This window comes from Terrapene carolina, unplaced genomic scaffold, assembly GCF_002925995.2.
Source record: "Terrapene carolina triunguis isolate 2854851 unplaced genomic scaffold, T_m_triunguis-2.0 Scaffold195, whole genome shotgun sequence".
NCBI lineage: Eukaryota > Metazoa > Chordata > Testudines > Emydidae > Terrapene > Terrapene triunguis.
This window is the reverse complement of record NW_020664546.1, coordinates 382,752-403,510: the sequence shown is the minus strand read 5'-3', so window position 1 is coordinate 403,510 and position 20,759 is coordinate 382,752. Positions and strand designations below refer to the sequence as shown.

General features: G+C 42.7%; 1 protein-coding gene across 1 annotated transcript in view; it reads right to left on the bottom strand.

Moving 5' to 3' along the window:
- Nucleotides 1–333: 333 nt before the first annotated feature.
- The window catches only part of GNAI3 (G protein subunit alpha i3), a 36,520-nt gene continuing 16,094 nt past the window's right edge, over nucleotides 334–20,759 (bottom strand). Inside the window, exons 2-9 of the mRNA XM_024192710.2 lie at nucleotides 17,202–17,244; nucleotides 16,943–17,084; nucleotides 13,500–13,657; nucleotides 6,683–6,811; nucleotides 3,679–3,808; nucleotides 2,697–2,850; nucleotides 1,614–1,812; nucleotides 334–1,511 (exon numbers count right to left, since the gene is read on the bottom strand). Coding sequence (XP_024048478.1) covers nucleotides 1,622–1,812; nucleotides 2,697–2,850; nucleotides 3,679–3,808; nucleotides 6,683–6,811; nucleotides 13,500–13,657; nucleotides 16,943–17,084; nucleotides 17,202–17,244 — 947 coding nt within the window. The 3' untranslated portion in view covers nucleotides 334–1,511; nucleotides 1,614–1,621. The remainder of the gene's footprint in view (nucleotides 1,512–1,613; nucleotides 1,813–2,696; nucleotides 2,851–3,678; nucleotides 3,809–6,682; nucleotides 6,812–13,499; nucleotides 13,658–16,942; nucleotides 17,085–17,201; nucleotides 17,245–20,759) is intronic.

The following is a 20,759-nucleotide window of genomic DNA, read 5'->3' as shown; positions in this document are numbered from 1 at the left end:
AACAGACTGGCTTTGGACATTATTTTTTCCATTGCATTCAAGTGAGGAACTAGACTCTAGCAAGAGACTTGCCATCAGATGTGATGTAGATGTGATGAGCGACATAGGATGTCTGCTGATCTCTATCCAAGCCACTGGCAGCAGAAGACAGCACTGTACAAGACACCAGTAGGTCTAGAGGTCCTGTAATCAAAAGTTAGTAGCTCTCTGCTTAGTCCCATCTTATTCGCTACTAGCTGCGCATCTCATTTTTGCAAACAGACCGATGTGGACAGAGCACATAATATGGGAGCACATTTCCAGAAATAGTTGGAATAAACTAGAGAAAAAGGCTAAACTGTTTACTCACCATTTTAATACTGCCAACAACTATAACAGGTTGAAACTGTACACATGACAAATTGGGAAAAGTCTCATAATGCAATGGTTTCAGCAAAGGAATGCACTGACTCGTTAAGAATATTACTACAGTAAAAACAAATGGCAAACAGGAATTTGGCACCACATTTACAAAGTAAAGGCATGCTGTCAATACAGTTTAGAAGTCTCTGAACAGAAAAGGCCATGGTAAAATGCAGAACAAGGTGCATCTTTTACAAGATTCCCCACTGCTTTAGACCAAGAAAAAACAAACATACAAGGATCTAAGTGGTTGATTTAGTAGCTTTGTAGCAGCACGTATGCTCCATCCAGTTTGGAATTTAGCAATTTGTCCCTTCAGATGGAAGCATTCCTAGGTAAATTTTCACCCAAGAAGCCGTCTTTAAAGCTTACTACCCCAGTACAAATCTCAGTAATCTAGTGACCAGCATAGCACAGGTAAACCCCAACTACAAGTTAAGACATGTTATCCTGCTGCAGAAACCTCCACTACCTCTTTTAAAAGCCTTAAGGTATTTGTAGCAGGATGGTAACAAGTTACACATCAGAAGAAACTGAAGCTATAGTCATAAGAGTTCTATGGATCTTTTAAATAGTTGCAGAAATATTAAACTCTGACCATACCAAGCATTAAAAACAAAGAGTTCCTACTAAGAGGAATACTTTCTGCATGATCTGGTCACATCATGTGCATAGTTAAGTGATTTTTTTGTTTTTTAAAACAAGATTCATTTGCAAATAAAGAAATAAAATTTAGTAAAGTTATATAGTTTTCTTGATGAAAAAAATCTTAAAAACAGACTAGTGATGGCTTGTTAATCAAAGAAAGAGAAAAGCTACATACTGAAGTTCTGGAATCCAGCACCTCAATTTCACAACAGCTGTACACATTTGAGATTATGCAATCCAACTGCTGCCTGAATGATCAAATCACACTTAACAGTTGTTCCATTTTGAGATCTTTAACTTCAACATCCGATATCAATAAAAAGGTCCTAATACAGAAGATTGTGCTAAGGAATGCAAGAATTTTGCATGCTGTTTTCATTCCCCTGGTCCTGTTCATGCTTGCAGCTGTCCGTGAGGCAGCAAAGAAACAGTCTGCTTCTCAAAACGCCGCGTCTTAAAAACTGAAAGAAGAACACTGAGTGTTAGCAAAAGCACATTCCAGTCCCACATTGAATTGTCAGTGTAATACTAGAACTCAAAGCAGTTAGATAGCTCAGTTTTACCTTCCTCCTTAATAGAGTCCACATTCCTTCAGGTTGTTTTTAATGATAACATCTGTAACGGCATCAAACACAAACTGCACGTTCTTTGTGTCAGTGGCACAGGTGAAGTGGGTGTAAATCTCCTTGGTGTCTTTTCTTCGGTTCAGATCTTCAAACTGACACTGAATGTATGCAGCTGCCTCCTCGTATGTATTAGAGCCTGGAAAATAGGACACCTGACTTTAGCCAGCAGCTTGCAGGAGAGAGCGTGATTCAAATCTTTCAAGCAGAAGTTAAGCTTCTTGCAACCACATGCTTTAGCAAGCTACAATCTTATCTTTAGCCCCTTTGTGTCAATGGTCACTAGTACTTAATACCAGTACAGCTTCACCCACTAGATTAAACTACTAAATTGAAGTAGGGGATGAAACAAATGACAGGTATGAATGGAGGCCCCATCAGTTGGATTATGACTAGACATAACCCCAAGAGGGTCACACTAGAGGGCAGATATGGGTCTGACCTTTAAAAGACTAGGCATAGAGGGATAGATTAGGGAGAATGACCTGCCTGCACACCATTTGGAATAGGGAGGTGGCTGCAAAGGGTACTCTAATGGAGGAAATGGGGACTTTCGTTGCTAGGGCAAATGAATGCTCTAGCATTTACCCAGATTCCTTTTATAGTGTCTCCAGAATTTCCACTGAGCTGAAACGCAGTTATCCTTACACCACCAGTGAGATGCAAAGGGACCCAGCTTTGGGGAGCACATGAACTGGTCAGATATCTGTTCTATCCATACTCCAAGCCATATGAAAATGTGGACAAGGGTTTCACATGGAGCCAAAGCTGCTCAGAAGAGAACCAGTGCTGACCATGCCCCAGATGGGCTAGCCCTTGCCTCTTCTGACCACCTTTAAATCATTAGACGTGTACTGGCCCAGCACAAGACAGAGCCCTCCCCTTGCCTGTATAGGAAGTCCAGAGGATGGGAATGACAAGGAAAAACAGGCTCAAGTGAGCTTGGATTTCCTGAGCATTTTAACTGCCTGGTTCTGGGAGACACCTTCATTCTATTTCTTCATTCCTGTTAGCCCAGCTCACCTGTGTACTCTGGGTAGCAGATTGTTAATGGGCTCCTCTTAATCTTTTCCTCAAACAGGTCTTTCTTGTTCAGGAAGAGAATGATTGACGTGTCTGTAAACCATTTGTTGTTACAAATGCTGTCAAACAGTTTCATACTCTCATGCATTCGGTTCTGAAAAGTAATTAAAAAAACAATGCATCATTCCAGCAGTAAGTTGGGAGGAGGGTTTTTCTTTGATGAGCTTTAGAACAAAGCTACTAGTGTTCAAAATGTGACATGTCACTGCTGCGCAACCACACAAATGTTAGTGGTGCTGCATCAGGCAGTGGTCAGGTAATTCTGCACTGTGCTTGACCCTGATCAGAGGTCTGTTCAGGAAAGGTTGAAACTCCCCAGGTCTTAAATTTTCCTCAGCATTTCCCCACCCCATAATCTTTCTCAGATTGTCAGGGAGGCACAAGTTCCGAAGATAGCATGTATCTGTAGTGGTTGTCACAGCAGCTGATAGGTCCCGGAGAAAAATCTCACTTCCTACAGTAACTACAAGGAGTCCGGTGGCACCTTAACGACTAACAGATTTATTTGGGCATAAGCTTTCGTGGGTAAAAAACCACTTCTTCAGATGCACCTGAAGAAGTGAGGTTTTTTACCCACGAAAGCTTATGCCCAAATAAATCTGTTAGTCTTTAAGGTGCCACCGGACTCCTTGTTATTTTTGTGGATACAGACTAACACGGCTACCCCCTGGATACTTAACTTCCTACAGTGTTTGTTATTATGTGCTCTTGTAGAGGAAGAGGCTAGAGGCTGCTCTTGAGAAGCTCATTCCCTGCACAGTGCTATTGCCATATGACTTAGGGGAGAGACTGCTTTCTAACACCATCTCAAACACACTACTAGCACAGAACAAGATATGGTTAGAGTCCCATAAACTTGGATACGAAGTCTGTCGGGCAACTTGAAGCTAACTTCCACGTGTTAGTAACGACAGTGACATACCATTTCTTCATCTTCTGCAAGAACAAGGTCATAATCACTGAGGGCTACACAAAATATGATCGCTGTCACGCCTTCAAAGCAGTGTATCCATTTCTTTCGTTCCGATCGCTGGCCACCAACATCAAACATCCTGGAAGAGTGAAGGGAAAGTGGCTCAGATGTCATGCAGCACTCACCTTCCTACTCACAGGAAATTGCAAAGAAAACTTTTCAAAGTACTTTCAGCAAGCAGATTGCAAGGGAAATGTAGAGATACAAAGCCTTTCCATCGATAAGGCCAGAAGAAACTCAAATCCTCCAATGTAGGGGATTTTAATTATTTTTTCTAATGAACTCAAGTTTTAATTTAAAATATGAAGATTCTATGCCTCCCAGTTGGAAATAACCCTCAACAGTATCTCGAGTGGAAAGAATAGAACCTGCTGCTTCACTTTGGCACTCTTCGTTGTTTGTTATCTCACATTCCCTGCAGCAGTAACCCATTGGCTTCACTGGATGCAAAGCACCCACTCTGCATAGGTCAGTTCTTCCAATTACCTGTGCTTGGTTCTGAGGTAACATGACCTGGACCTACTATTGGGATGCTGATGGAACTTAAGAAATTGGGTGTTGCAGCAGTTTAATTAATGAGCTACAGGGGTTTGAAAGTTTGGGGCAAAACATTCCTAAATTTTGCTGGAAGATTTCTGGCTATAAAACAAAAATATGCAAGTTTATTGGAAAGTTACAATGCCCTCCTCTCCAAAAAGTGTTTTGAAGAGAGGCAGTATTCTCTGCTGGTTTCCCGCAATCATTAATTAAATTGGGTCAGATACAAGTCAATATCCAAGAGGTACAAAACCAAAATCCAAGTTGACAATCATCAGAGCAAACAGGCAGTCAGACAAAGAGAGGGACTATTCAGCGTCTGTCAACAGGAACACAATTTAATGATTCTGATCAAAAGGGCCAGAATTGTGGCTCAGCACCTCCATGCTTTTATTTAAAACATGCTGTCCCAGCGGACTACACTAGGAAAGAGGGAATTTTGTATAAAGATACAGGTTAGTTAGTTTGTAAAGCTCTCCATTACCTTCAGTGTTATTGCAAAGATATGTGAAAAAAGAACAGTGCCTCTCAACCTCACTTCTCCAAGTTGATCCTGAATTCACAGTCATGCCTTTAAAACATCTCAGCCCAGTAGGGAAGTGCAGTCCCAGATTCAACATTGTGACTTCATTGCAGGATGAAAGGAAGATACAGTAGGTTGCAAGAGAGAAGACTGCTGCTTTGTGTTTAAAAATCTATTTAAGCATTTCCCTAAGCAGGCCCATCCCTTTGAAATGAGATGCCTTGTGTCTCAGTTTCTATGGATGCCCAATTAGTCTAAGCAGGCCTTGTTAGCCCTGTATAAGCCAGTCTCCTAAAGGGAGGTATGAATGCTCAGCCTTAATGATTTAATTAAAAATATATATATATTTAGCAATATAACAACTCTCTCTACCCAAGCCCATATGATCTGAAATTGCCTCTTAGCCAAATCTTGGCTGGGCCCTTCTACCCTCTTCATGTATCTACTCTCATATCTATATCCCATTCATATGGATACACAGAGGGATATAGTCATGATTGTAGGCCCCAACAGGAAGTTGGGTGAGGGTTGCAGCGCCTTAGATAACATCTACTGCACAGTAGATAGCTGGAAACTTTCCCTATCTTCCCTATTCACAGAAATGGTGAAAATAAATGTCTGCTACATTGATCTCAGTTTCCCAGGAGTCAGAAACAAGTGGCTTTTTTAAATGAGCACTGCACAGCATAGCAATGTTAATCCCTGTACATAGTGATGGAAGAAGACAAGTTTCCCCTGAGCTCACCAATAGCCATAAAAATAGCTCTGATGCAAAGTACGCAAGCATTTTCTGTTAACAAGTCACTGGTTAGACAGCTCAGAAGCCAAGGTGCCGCTATACCCCCAAGAAGTGTGCACTGAGTCAGATTTCATACACAAGTGTTTAGATTGTTCCTATGTCCCATTCAAACCTTGTTACACAGAAGGATCAAAATCATAGCTGGCAAATTAATGCTTATTTAAAGACCTTATGTAACTAAAACTTGACAACAGCATTCCAGACAGGGAAGAACGTGGTCCATAATACAAACAGCAGTTTCCTATGACAATGTTACACAGCACTAATGTCTACCACATAGAATTCTAGCTTGTGTGTCAATGAACACACTCAGAATCCAAAGCAAGGGTTAGCTAGAAGAGTAAATAGGAAGCTGGGGAAACCTGTGCTAACTCTACCCTTTCCCCCCTACAACAGCTTGTATGGAGGATAAAGAGGGAACTCTGATTCATCATACTTAAAGGGACATTGTCAAGGTTAGGCTCAGTATCTGTGCCACTTCAAAGGGTTTTACTTGTATTACAATAGAGGGCAAGTCCCTGCCCCTGCACTCTTGCACAATAAAGGCAGCCATTTTTGCCAACACTTATGCATGCCCATTAGTCAGCACTATTATATCTCGAGTTTTGCTAACAATGCCATGCAGGCCAGTCAGAGCCAAATTAATTTCAGCTCCCTTAGAAACACAGGAAAACAATACACTGCAAATGACAGGAGACCAAGGCTATAGGGAAGGGCTCTTATCTTATCAAATGAAGGGGTTAAATGCAAACTAAAACCAGTAGCCAACAGTGTCCTTTTAGTAGTTTTTGATCCTGTAAACAAGCATTCAGTACCTGTGTTTGCAATTCCAACAGAAAAGCAGCAGAAAAGAACAAAAGAATGTAAATAAAAAGTCAGCAGTCCCCCAAGTGAGCAACTCCAGTAAGAACAGAGTAATTAACGACAAAGGGGGTCTAGTCACAATTTACTTGAAAGTGCTGAATGAGAACAAGGCTCCACAATAAGGGAAAACTGGATACCAACCATCACCAAGCACCAGTGCACTCAGCAGAAGAAAGCAATGCAATCTGCAGGGAGGAATGACATCCTGCAGTAGCCTGCACCATACTCACTTGAAGTACAGGTCCTTGAAGGTGAAGTGAGTTTCCACAATGCCTGTAGTCTTCACTCTGGTCCGCAGAACGTCTTGCTGAGTTGGAATGTAGGTCTGCTGGGATATTCTATCCAAGTCATTTAGGTAACTAAACCAAAGAGACAATCCAAGACATGCTTTTTTTAGTCTGCTTCCTTCCTATGAATCTTTTATAAACTGCAGAAGAAAGTCATGGTGAAGTGCATTAGTTCGGTTAGCACAGCCCAGACCTCCACCACACACCTCTATTCTAGGGTTTCCTATAGCCGTGTACTATCCAGGCTAACATAGCATCAGTCAGTAACAGATGGTGCTCATCTAGACATAAGCGCAAGCTGGGCTATAGAATAAGAGTGTGGAAGAAAGTGCAGAAACAATGATCACAGAATTCCCACTGTAATTAATACCTTTTGCTAAAGAAATTCACCTGGAGGCCTCCAAAGACTAACACTAACGTACCAGAAGAGAAGTGAATAAAGCCCAGGTTTCTGCTCATTGTAAAGGGTAAAAGGCAGAATGTGGCAAAACAGTAAACCACGTTCATAGCTCTATCCAAAGCATGACAAATCCAGCCACCCACTCAGGCAAAAGCAAGCAGGAATCTTTCCTTGACAACTTGGGGACCCTTACCCACTAATGTCTGGAGAACAAACTCTCAATCTCTAGCTATTATGGGGCAAAAATACTTGTGACCTGATGCACTTCTGCCTTCCTGTGCCTCCAGGCCCTCTGAGACCAGAATTCTGAACTGCCCAAGGCCCAACTCTTTGCTCAAGCACCCAGCCCATATAGCTGGGCTATGCACGGGAGCTCCCCAGAGGCTGCTGGGCGGAATCCTTTCCTCTTTGCAGCATCACAGCCACTCTGCAGCAGCGTATCCACTGAGACCACCTTCAACTTCCACCTTCATACAAATATCCCCTTTAGAGCTCCAAGGCATGTAATGGGTGCATCTCTTCAAGTCTGGACCCACAAATCCTGCTCCTGCCTTTCATCCATTTCAGAGAAGGTGTTAACCACAAGCTCCTCTATCTTTGGCAACCTGAGAGTAATCTATAACTGTGGGTTTTGAACTGGCAGGCTTTAGCCTTTGCCCCCACTTCTAGCCCTGCCAGTTCTTGGACTACTGGTAGATAAATTTTCTGGCTAGACCCTCCCTCCTCCCTCCATTGGATAATTTGTCACAATTTGGTTCTACACAGTCCTTCTTGCCACTCAGTAGCATAACAGACAAGTTGCCAACTAGTTCAAAGAGTAAACTTCTCAGCCGTCTACAAGATACCCTATTCTGTGCCCTGGCATATTTTAAATGAGGTTTTAGAAAAACTATATAACTGCATTTGGTGTAGGTAGTGTTACCTTTAACAGACTTGTGATTAAAGTGTATTTCTGCTGGGAAATAAAGATCCTGGGAATTTCAAGTCCAGATTAGCCTAACACCACAGGAAAATGTAATTGCTCTAATCACAGACACCAGAACGCAGCTAATTTATCAGCAAAGCACAAATGGAAAAGCAGTTACACAAACCAGACAGCAGAGCCAAGTGAATTAAGTAACAGCACTGGCAATAAGTATTAAACTCTAAACAAGCTGTGTCCTGTTGGTAGAAGAATGCAAGTGCTACCTCAAGAGCTGGCACTGTAACAGCTTGGCTTTGATAACAAGCATGTGACTAACTAGTAAATTATTTAAACAGATGCTCTGCTTCCTCAATTAGCACATTTGTAATCTACTCACTACATTGTCAGGTTTCAGCACAAGACCTATTGGAAGTAAAACTGGTTTCCTTCTCTCATCAGCTCTTTCTACAGCAGATGGAGGAGTTAAATAACTTCAGTCAATATCTACCACCAAATGAATTGAGAAATCCCACACATATGCTTACAACACAAAGCTACTTTAGTCCAGTAAGCACCTTGTTTCCATTAGTGTTAGAAGTGTGACTTACAATGATCAAACAAACCTGGTCCAACTGATTGGGGAGAGAATCTACAAAATACTACATTAAGAGTCCATGAAAGATCTTAACCAAGTCATTCGAAAAAGGTGGAAATGAACAATGCTACAGGCCAATACTCATCTGAACCTCCCTGGTCGGCAGAAATGCATTTTAAAATGACCAGAACACTGGCAGCATCAAAAGGACCCTTCTGACACCAGGAAGTAAGCCTTCGCTCTTCAATTTTCCCCTTACGCACGTAGCGACAAAAGCTCCCTCATCGCACTTCCTTATCTGGCATCAGCTGCCCATGACTTGACAGATGTGGTTTGCTCTGTGTGGGAAGCGGCTGCAGCCACACCCATGCAGCACTGTCCTGCAAAGAAGTGCTTTCTACAGAGGGAAGCTGCAGAATCCTAGTCAGTTACAAGCTGCAACTAGATCTGTGTGCCCACGGCTTCTGTATAGCACACCATGTAAAAGCTGTCAGCCTGAAAAAAAAGGTAGAAATGCAAGAAGAGAAAGTGGGGGACAAGAGAATGATGCAGAGACCACACTAGGAGACTTAATATTAATAATCCAGTTTTCCCACTACTATGTGGGTAAAAGTTAAGACAAACTAAGACAAGACAAATTTATCTACCATTCGAAGAACAGATGTGTTTATCCCAATATGAGAGTCTTTCTATATCCTACCTGGTTTAACAATGTTCCCTCCCTGGGTGAGCTCCCAGGGCTTTCCCGCACCTTGTTAGATAATTTCTTCACTATTTTTGACACAAACATTTGCTCCCTACCCCACATCCTCTCTTGTGGAGGAAGCTTGTTTTCATGCTTCAACTATCCCCTGTAAAACTGGAAGTCCTAAAATTAAGATTTCAGCTACAGAGGGAGTGAAATTTTCATAATTAAGCCCAGGACTTGGCTCACCATTGAGGTTTCCCAGGAGAACCCATACTAGTTTTGGGGCTGCTCCCCAATGCTCGCATGTCCAGAGATTTATAGCTCCAACTTGAAATCAAATAAAATCTGGCAACTTCAGGTTACTCTGAATCCAAAATTCAGGAGGAACCTCACGGTACAAAGCAGAACATTGATTTCTCACAGAGCTGCTCAGGAGACAGGCAGGTTTTGGCAGACGACGTCAATGAGTTGGACAGGATTCAGTTGGTGGTTACAATAGGCTCTCCCTCCTCCGCACGTTCACATGAGCACCAGGGTGGTATTTTCTTAACAATGCAGTCATGTTTCCTTTAACTACTGGGAAGAACGGTTACAAGGCCAAACAAACAGCTAAAAGCTCAAAGATTCATACAAAGCATTTATTATGGACGAGGCTGTAGGATACTGAGTAGTCACAACTTGAGCTAAGGGAGGAGTTGTCACTAACGTATCTCTAGGGAAAAGCAGAGAACACAGAAGACTGCCTTCTGACTCCACACTGAGGAGAGGGTATAAGAGGGCATGAAATTCCCATGACAGTATTCAGATAGTTCTGTATTTGGGACCACTGAACTACAAGCTTTCTAGAAAGGCTGTACCAAAAGGCCAACACCCATAAGATACGAGAACTAGGGAGGTACAATCTCTTTCAGTGCCTGGCTAGAAGCTCTTCTTCACAGAAGTCCTAGATATTGCTCTAGTTATAGCTCTTCTTACTCACAACCAAAGAATATCCATTCATCCCTTCCTATGCGGCCCTCGGGAGCCAGTCCTTCCTGAACTGAAGATAATATTCAGGGAAAACAGCCCCATGACAAAGTTCTGATGAGCCAGGCACTGAGATAGGAGATTGAATTCCCTGTATGCAGAAATAGGCTGTGCCTTCCCTGCTGTGGTTAGCTGAAGTTAGGGAGCTGTTGTGGCTAGGTAAAAGTAGAAATGGATGCACCAAACTGAACATGACTTTCAGCACCCCCAATGAAGGGAAGGACAGATTTTATTTAATTAGTTTTGTCAAACTGAATATGTCCCTTCAACTACCAGGCCCAGCTGGGAAGGGGTCAGGAGATCCCTATAAAGGGCTGGGACAGCTCAGGTGAGAGGAGCTGCAGGAGGGAGGAAGGGTTCCTGAAGTACGCCCTGCAGCAGGGGGAACAAAGGGAAGGTGTGTTCTCCTTTCAGCACCAAGGGGGAAAGCCCCTGGGAGCTGGGTGGAGGATCTGCTTTTGTTTCACCTACATTTTCTGTATAAAGAATAAAACTGCTTGAAAAAAAAGATTTGATGTGGCAGCGAGTCCTTCCTAGGTGCATGAGTGAGGGGAAGCCGAGGCAGTGAATAGCCTGGCGTCCGACCAGGTAAGGCGATGCTTCGATGGGCCTTTACACAATACAAAATCCATTGTACACGAAGCACAACAGCACAAATGGAAAGGTAGGAACGTGCGATTACCAACCACCTCTGAAAAGCCTAGGTTAAGTGACTTGCCCAGCATCACATAGGGACTCTGACACAGCGGGGGATACAATCCAGTTCCCCAGGGCAGCATTTGACTGCTTTACCCAGGAGCCCATCCTTTCTCTTCCTGCAATCCCCTGCCTCATTCACTGCACATCTTCCAACTTCTGCAACAACTGAAACAGAGGGCATTACAGACAACACCCACCTTTTGCTGGACAGATTGATCCTGTAAACTGAATGAGACTGAAGTGTAGAAAATAATACCATGTGATCACATAATTAGATTGCACCATAATGCATATGCACAATGAGGCTGGATTCAGACTGCACAGGTAATCTTAATTCCAGCATTTCCCAACTTTGGGGTGATTAACTTGGCAACACTAGCATTCATTTCTTGTAATTTTTCTGTGTAATTTCCTAGTGTTTTTTTTGTTTTTTGTTTTTTTAAATGAAAGAACAGAAATTCCATCACATGGGAGCATACTGACACCCACAGACGCCATCGGCAGGGTTGGAACCATTAGATCCACCACACAGACTTCTGACACTTGATAGCTGGACTAAATTGTCATCTGCTAATCCGACCAGCACTAGAGAAGAATGGGACACTGCCATTTAGAAGGTTTCCAGATATTTACTGGTAGCAGATGAATGGTGAGACTCGGGAGGGGAGTGTGCTCCAGTGGGCAGACACTCTTCAGCTCATTTCCTCTCCTCCCACCCCATCCCGGCCCTGTCCTCTAGTTCTGTCTCTTCCCCACCTCAGCCAATCCTACTACTCCCCACACCTCGGCTCCTCAGTCAATTTGTCTCCTGCCCCGCCGCAATCTCCCTACCCAGATTTCTCATCTACTCTCAAAGATGTCATCACCCTCCCAGCTCCTTGTCCCGCTCACTTTGCCCAGCCAATCCCAGTTGACCTCAGCAACCTGACTCCTCATCAGATCAGTGTCATCTCCTTTCCCCCTCTCCCCAAAAAACACACACTTCTTCCCCTCCCTCTCAGTTCCAGTCACTTCTAATCACCATCCCCCTCGGCGACTCAATCTCAGTGTCTCCCCCGCCCCCACCTGAACATACCAACTCAGTTCCCTTGCCTTCATCATGTCTTTCCCTTCACCCTAATTCCAAGTCTACATCCATCCCACCTCTTTGTCCCAACCTACTTCCCTGCCATCCCACCACCCCACAAATCCAGCTCTAGCCTTTGAATCAGGCAGCTTCTTCCATGGTACACTGGCCCTGAAGAGGAGGTCAATGAGAGCACAGGAGATAGAGGCTCCCTGCTCACAGGACCAAAGCATGATCCCCAGCAGTCCAAAACTGCAACTGCAGGGAAACTTCTACTCAGCATGGACAGAATCTTCAGGGAATTTGGCTGCCAGAAAGGAGTCTCTAGTGAGCATGTGCAAACTGCAATTTTTCAAAGGCTTATAATTTGGTGGATTTTCGATGGATTTTCACAGGGCTGGCAAAAGCCACATCCCTGGCACAAAGGCCAGACCCCTGCCAAATTTTAAAATCCCTGCAAAAAGCAAGGGGGCAGTAGAGTTTTCCAAAGAAAAGGTCACCAAAATTCCAGACACCCAGCACGGAAAACTTAAACCCAAACAGTTAAAGTTTGGCAAAGTTGTAAGCAACCGAAAACAGGTTCTCATAATGGGAAGCATCAGGGCTGCCAGAATGGGCTAAAATACAGAACTACCCCTTTTGCCTGAAATTGTTTCCCTTCTGGTACAACACCAGAAGAAACCAGGTAAAAATTACTAAAATGAAGAATTGCAAGAAAATGTATTTTCCTATACTGGTTTTAGGACCTCACATTTAAACGTTGTTCATTACATATTTGGTAGCTTAACTATGAGTCTAGTTTCCAGGAAATACTAATCCTTACATTAATACTGAGGCGATCTCAAGTCATCTTCCAGATAAGCTACAACAACTTGTCTCACTACACTGACGTTTACAAACAGACTAAGCTACTTTTACACTGGGAAGGCAAACCGACAAGTTAATTTATTCATGACATTAGAAATACAAGTAAGTTTTTCATGTGATAAGGGGAAGACAGCAATAAATTCTATAATGGAGGCAGTTGCGGTCCCTTTCCTTTTCATTGCAAGATCTACTTTGATCAGCTAGAGCATGGAGCCACAGAATCATTGACATGTAGTACTGGAAGAGCTCTCAATAGAGCAGGCGACTGGACTAGGTGACCTGAGGCAGGACTAAGTATTTAGAGCCAATCCCCTCCTGTCCCAGCATATCCCATCCTGCCAATCTACCCATCTTAGGTAAACACTTCCTGAAGCGTGAATTGTACTCCCATTAAATGCTTTCTGACTGTCCTTTAGAGGAGCACCTAGGCACTGGAAGTACTCATTGCTCTGCCCACAACACAGTCATAAGTCGTGTGGTCGCTACACAAAACACTGCCAGTAAAGGTCTCTTACTAGGATGCCGAGTCATTAAGTTGATACTCTCTTGATCTGCTGAAGCAGGCTTGGACCCCAGCATCTTGCCATAATCGTTTAATCACTCCAGCTAGCTCAGGAGTCATCACTCCTTCCTCGGCACTTCCAGCCAACACAAACAACTGACGGGCATCGTCCTGCAGGAAGAGGGTGAAAGGAAGATTCAGTCATACTCCATACTTAACACCACTACAAGCTAAAATGAGCCTTCACCACCACAAACCACAAATGCTTGCAGTGGCACCAGTGATAGGTTCGTGACGGGCATAGCTAGATTCCCCTCCCCCTTCCGTCTACCCACTCTGTTAAATCAATATTCCTCCTTCAACCAGAAACACATGGACCGAGCAAGAGGCAAACTGCCCAAGAGCACCTGGTTTCAGGCAAGCAGGATGTGTTAATCAGAGGGAGGTGGCGGTCATCTGTGGCATACAGCATACCCATAGCACCGCAAACCCTCTCTTCTGAGAGGAGGATCATAGTTCCAACTTAACAGGCAATGTTTAACATTTTTAATGAGGTACATGGGGCAATATGAACCTTCAGCATTACATCTTGTGCATGGCACATCTCCTCAGAAGTGCTGCTGGCTTTCAAAAGAATACCAGTTCTGTACAACAAGCTACTGAAGGAATTAAAGCTTTTCCTGTCTAAAACTACAATTTACTGTTTATTAGAGGCCATACTGTATAATACCCCAGCAGGGAAAAATCCAGCATCAAAAGCAAATACTGGGTGATTAAAGGTTTTAGAGCTTTGAAGAATTGGCTTCTCTCTTAAGGACTGTCAAAAGAAAAGGGAATTCCAATTTCTTATTGGGAACATTTCACAGGGAGGAAGGATAGAGACTGCTCAGGATTCCAGTGTTTGTTTGCATTGGATTACATGAAACACTTGTCAGAAAATTTAATATAGGCTCTCGCTTTTCAATAGGGAAATTATCAACCAGATTTGCAACTGAGAAATAGGCTGACCTACTTTGAGGTTTCTGTGATGATGCTGTGACGGGTTGGATCACAGAAACCCCCTTGGGAGCTGCCACCCGATGTGCCAAGACTACCCCTGCTTCTGTTTTCCCTGCCAGCTCAGGACTCCAGCACCCTGTCTTGCTGAATTAGACACTCCAGTCCACTTCAACACAGACCCAGGGTCTGAATCGCTTGTCCCAAAACTGCAAGTTTACCCAAAAACAGCTCACAGGAGTGTGCTTGTCTCTAGCACTCAGATGCTCAACTCCCAATGGGGTCTAAACCCAGATAAATCCGTTTTACCCTGCATAAAGCTTATGCAGGGCAAACTCATAAATTGTTCGCCCTCTATAACACTGATAGAGAGATATGCACAGCTGTTTGCTCCCCCAGGTATTAATACATACTCTGAGTAAATTACTAAATAAAAAAGTGATTTTATTAAATACAGACAGTAGGATTTAAGTGGTTCAAAGTAGTAACAGACAGAACAAAGTAAGTCACAAGCAAAACAAAATAAAATGCGCAAATTTATGCCTAATCAAAACTAAATACAGATAATCTCACCCTCAGAGATGCTTCAGTAAGTTTCTCTCAGACTGGACACCTTCCAGGCCTGGGCACAATTCTTTCCCCTGGTACAGCTCTTGTTCCAGCTTAGGTGTTATCTAAGGGATTCTCCATGATGGCTCCTCTCTCTCTCTGTTCTCTTCCACCCTTTTATATATCTTTTGCATAAAGCGGGAACTCTTTGTCCCTCTGGGTTTTCACCCCCCCCTCACTGGAAAAGCACCAGGTTAAAGATGGATTCCAGTTCAGGTGACATGATCACATGTCACTGCAAGACTTCATTACTCACTTGCCAGCACACACATATACAGGAAGACTCAAAGGTAAATACAGCCATCTGCAGACAATGGGAATCATCAAGATTCCAAACCATCCTTAATGGCCCACACTTTACATAACTCTGAGGGCCTATTGTAATTATGTTTTATATTTCTAGTTTTAGATACAAGAGTGGTACATTTCTACAAATAGGATGATCACAATCAGTAGATTATGAGCTTTGTAATGATACCTTACAAGAGACCTTTTGCATGAAGCATATCCCAATTACATTACATTCACTTATATTTTTATAAAACCATATAGACTGCACAACGTCACAGATGCAACTTGTATCAGCTCTATTTAAGGGGTAATGATGCAAGGCCCTTTTACTCTCCCAGCAAGTCCCCCAACTTGAAGAGCCGGTCTGCTCCCAATACTTACTTTCTCCTGAAATCAGTCCTTAGAATGCTGCTGCAGGGCATAGAGTTAACGAAGAACCAAGGTAGCCTGTAGGGTAATGCCCAGGTGCCAACTCTAAGGGTATGTCACTGCAGAGCTAGTCCGACTGATCAATATCTGGCCTGGGTTTATGCAACCACACTGCAAATCCCTACCAGAGTTAGAGCCTTCACTGGTGCAGCACTCTTCTGCGTCTCACTAGGACAGCTGGGGGCATATCCCAGGGCTCTATGGGCTGCAGTACACTGAGCTGCTCTAGGATTCTTTCCCAGTAAGTTGTGGGAGGAACTGCCTGTCCTTCTGGGCACATAGGAGAATTGTACGAAGGCACTGGAGGACTATCAGCACTTGAGTGCTTTAGCCTGGATCACCCCTGCAAAATGGACAGGATACCAGCCATAGTGAAAGCAGAACCAGGGCTCTAACCTCACTCCCAGCCATGCCAGCTAGCCCAGGTTGAAAGCACAACTGGACTAAGGAGAGAGGCTTGTGTTTGTGGACAGGGACATCCTGGGGGGGCTTAATCCCACAATTACACTATTTACTTCCTGCTCTTTTGTATTTGTGCCACCTTTTCAAGTGTCTCCTGGGATTTCCTTCATTTGGTCTCATTCTTTCTTGACTTTTGTGGGGGGAGAAAGCAGAGAAGAAATGCCAGGAAGTTTGCTAGATAGGAGAGACTCAGAGGGGGGAAATTTTAGTGATATCACGGAGGAGAAAACCATATGATTTGGAAAGGAGAAAGTCAGAGTTATCTTTGTGATGCTCTTAATCATTTTTAAGTTGTGAAAACTCATTAGAATCTGATTTAGATTAAAAATTTAAAGGGGCATAACTTTCTGAAATACTACTGAACACTGATGCAGGAGGCCAAATATTTTAAATTAATCCATAAGAGTCTTTTGTTAAAAATGTAGTAACCTGAGCTGAATCCAAGTATTTTGTATTAGAAATAAGTTCAAAAAGTTGTCAAGGGCTCCTTTCTGTATCTGCAATAAGATACTCCATGCAGGGTGTTACAGATTATCAGATGTACTCCACTACTGCTATCTTGTGGCTTAAAAATATTTCCACCACATGTTCCATGGACTGAACTTCAGATCTTCATTAACATGATCTACATTACAGAAGCAAGCTAAAGGAAATGAGTGAAATACTCACTGCTCTGGCAACTTCCCCAAAGTCTATCTTTAGCCTTCCCATGGCTCTTATTATTGCAATGATGGACTGAATAGTATTGCTGTAGACAACCACTTTATACTGTTTGCATTCTTCCTCTGAATAGCCATCCTCATGGATGATCCTGAAACAAAAACAAGCCATAATCACAAGCTAAATCAGGATGACAATGTTGATTTCTTATTTCATCTAATACAGAAATGCAATTTATACTAATTTAAATATTTAGGCTTCTACTTACTTCATCTGCTTCACAATGGTGCTTTTACCAGACTCTCCTGCACCTGAAAAGTACATACAAACTCATGTTAGTTTTAATTTGAAGTTAAAACTAAGAGCCAAAGTGAGATGTAGCCCCACATCTAGATGCTGATTGGGATTAAAGTGAAGAACTTAATTGTGCAAACTCAATAGTTAAACATCTCCACAACAGCTATTCCCCGCAGTGATCCACCTCTGACAGTGGCTCCCTGGAGAGACCAGGCACCAGTACACAATGCTCAGTTTGTATTCTCAGCTTGTTTATGAATGTTGACAACCAAGTGCTCACCTGTTCACAGAACAAGGAAGGTTACACTTCTGAATTTCCAAAGTTCTGACTACTCATTTACTCTCCATCTTCCAGGCAGATAGGACTATAAAATGGGGGGGGGGGGGGGGGAGAAGGGAGGGCAAAGGTACTTCAGTTTGTACACCGGCCGATCCATCACCTCTTCCTGCAATATACTAATGATCTCCCAAGGCAGTGCTCCCATTCCGCACATGAATTTGAAGGATACAGAGCAGTGTAAGTAACAGGCATTAACACTTTGAACTGCTAAGATACCATTCAGCCAATGATCTCATAGCACTTTATGAACAGTAAGCCTCAACCACCTAGTGAGGTAGATCGCTATCTTACTATTTTAAAGGATGAGGAAGCCTGGGACAGAGGTTAAGTGATGACCTAGGTGTCTCAGCAAATTGGCAGCAGAGGCTCCTAGGCCCCTGCTCTAGCCATCTAAGTATTAGTCAATACAGTTTCCCATGTGCAAATGGCACACCAAGGAAGTTCAAGATTTTCACCATGGCAAATATTCCTGCACCTTCCCATTATGTACAGAACATGAGACAGCAAAGTTTGAAATGTTTGTATTCACTTTCATTTCCCACGCCACTCTGGGCCATAGGTTTCAAGCAGCGTGATCTTCTGTGATTCAGAAGCCAATATGCACAAGACGACTGTACTCTGACTTTACTACACTTGGTCTTGGATAATTCCTAGCAGTGCAAGTAGGCAAGAAGAGAAAAAAAACTGCTGCACCAAGGGAAATCAGATGGCAAACAGCCGCCACAGTAATATTCCAAAGTGCTAACTTGCATTTACACATTGTCTAATCTTAAAAGCAATGCCTAGGTTCACTTTGTTTGCTAGTTCTGAAACATCAAAATGATGGATCATAAGCAAGATGTGATAGAAACCCAGTTTACTGACAAGTTCCAGCATCCCCACCTTCTGCACCAGTGGTCTGTCTTCCTGGAAGTGGAAGAGTCTACTGAAGCCCAGATTCTATTCTGCAGCAGTTTATGGAAACCTAACCTAAAATAGCAATAACACTATGTTTGTTGTAATGATAGGATAGGACTGAACTAAAGAATTCCTTACATGTCAGATCATAATCTTGTTTTGCATAAAGCAGTCACAAGCAAGGAAGGCTTTTCCCCATTTTAGGACAGCAGTCTGGGAAACTTTTAGGACAGAAGGTTCCAAAGATAATGAGAAGTGAAAGTTTGCTTCAGGATGATCTTCTTGGCTAGATACCAGGCCTCCCAGCTGTACCATTTGGCACACACCCCTCCTCAAGAATTTGTCTTCACGTGGAATCATTTTGCTGATTACAGAACGGTGAAGACGACTCACCTTCCCAGAAGTTCACAGACCCAGCCCAGAGTCATCTTAACTATTTGCCTGTAGAATGTTCTACGTTTAGATACTTTGCTTTTCATTCTGGAGCATCCCAGAGTGCTTTACAAGTGACATACACACCCTGCAGAAAGGCAGCCCCCATGGAGAGTGGAGGTGATAACCAACTCTCAGAGCAAAGAGCACTGAAGTGGAGTGGCAGGTAAGCATTAGACAAACATTCTGGAGCAAACAATACTTTTCAATAAAAAGTGCCAAGGGTTCTAATTTTCACACAGAGCAAACAGGACATCAGTTTAAAGTCTCATCTAAAAGAAGCACTCAGTAAACTAGAATTCTATTATCCACAGAAGGCTGAAGAGAAGCCTGCCTAGGTTTGGAATTGTGGCTTATGGGATTCTCAGTATTTTAAGACTGATGATTATACGACCCAACCTCCTGTTCGCTTCTAGCATAAGTATGCCAGATCATCTGGTCTCTAGAATCTTGGTAATTATGTCAAGTGAAATCTGGGCTTTTATATATGTTCTTGTCACTATCGATATAGCAGAAGCCTCTAACGCTTCCCCTGGGAGGCATGTCCTCCAGAATAAAGTTCCAAATTTTTTTTGCTAGATTCAAATAGAGATAAAGAGGACAGCCATTGATAGAGAAACTGCTGTATTCAAGTTTAGTTATTACATCCTTAAGACGTCAGGAAAGCTGAACTCCCAAAGAGAACCATGAACAAGGTTTGAAAGAGCCACTTGGTACATTCCGTCTGTTCTTGGTACTTGATGTCACATGCTGCCGGAGAAACCAGGAAATCTGCAGCTTGGATTTCTGAAGATTAGAGAGGTGACTTTGTTATAACAACTTCTGAATAACAGATAAAAATTACTTTGTATTGAATTTTACAGATGTGTTTCAACTTTGCTGAACTTTTCCAGTTCCTTTATCATTTTGAACAGTTTTTTAAACCAGGATAAAATGTTGGGCTAGTATGGAAGAGAATTAAGAGTACTTGCATGAGAACGTTAAGTCTCAAGGTACAAATGGCGATTAGTTAGAGAGAAATGGAAAGAGCAAACATACAACTACCTGATTTTCTAAACACTTACGCAATAGCCAAATACAAGCAGCTATTCATTAGTTATGGAAATATTGTGCAAACTTGAACAGGGAAAACTGTTGTCGCCCTGGAAGCAGGATAACAGACAATAACTAGGCCAGAAATTGAATTGGACAATACCTGCAGTCTTTCTAGAAGATAATAAAAATTATATTTTTTCTGCCGTGTTTGCCCTTGGCAACAGGACAAACTGAAATTTATCCCTGGATTCAACCACTTTATTAAAGTCTACCATAGGTAATATAATAGCAATTCGTTACAAAATTAAATTTCCCATTATCTGCCAGGGTAACTTTATACTCAAGTTTATATTTCCCAATTGTAGTTTAGATTGTTTTGGACTGAACAAGTGGTCATAGTATTGCTTGAAAACCTTTGGTGGCTGAACACAGTAGGTACAGACCAGCTTCTACATGCCTTAGTGTATTTGACAGTAGGTTGATTCAGTGCCTAAAGCTTTAATTAATGGTGTTTAAAATTACCAAGAGGAAGAATGGCTCTTGTGGTTAAGGCACTGAGCTTCCAGAGATCTGGTTCAATCTGCAGTTCTGCTACAGAGCTCATGTGTCCATAGGCAAGTCGCTTCATCTTTGTGCCTCTGTTCCCCACCTGCAAAATGGGCATACCATTTCTTTTTCCCACTCTTTGGGTGACTAGTTTATCTAAATTATAAACTCCTGGGGCTCATCTATTGCTATGCCCTTGCACAACAGAGCCTCTAGGTACCTCTGTAATACAAAACCACGGAGTTTCAAAGGGTAAGCCTTAATCCCTATGCTAGTTCA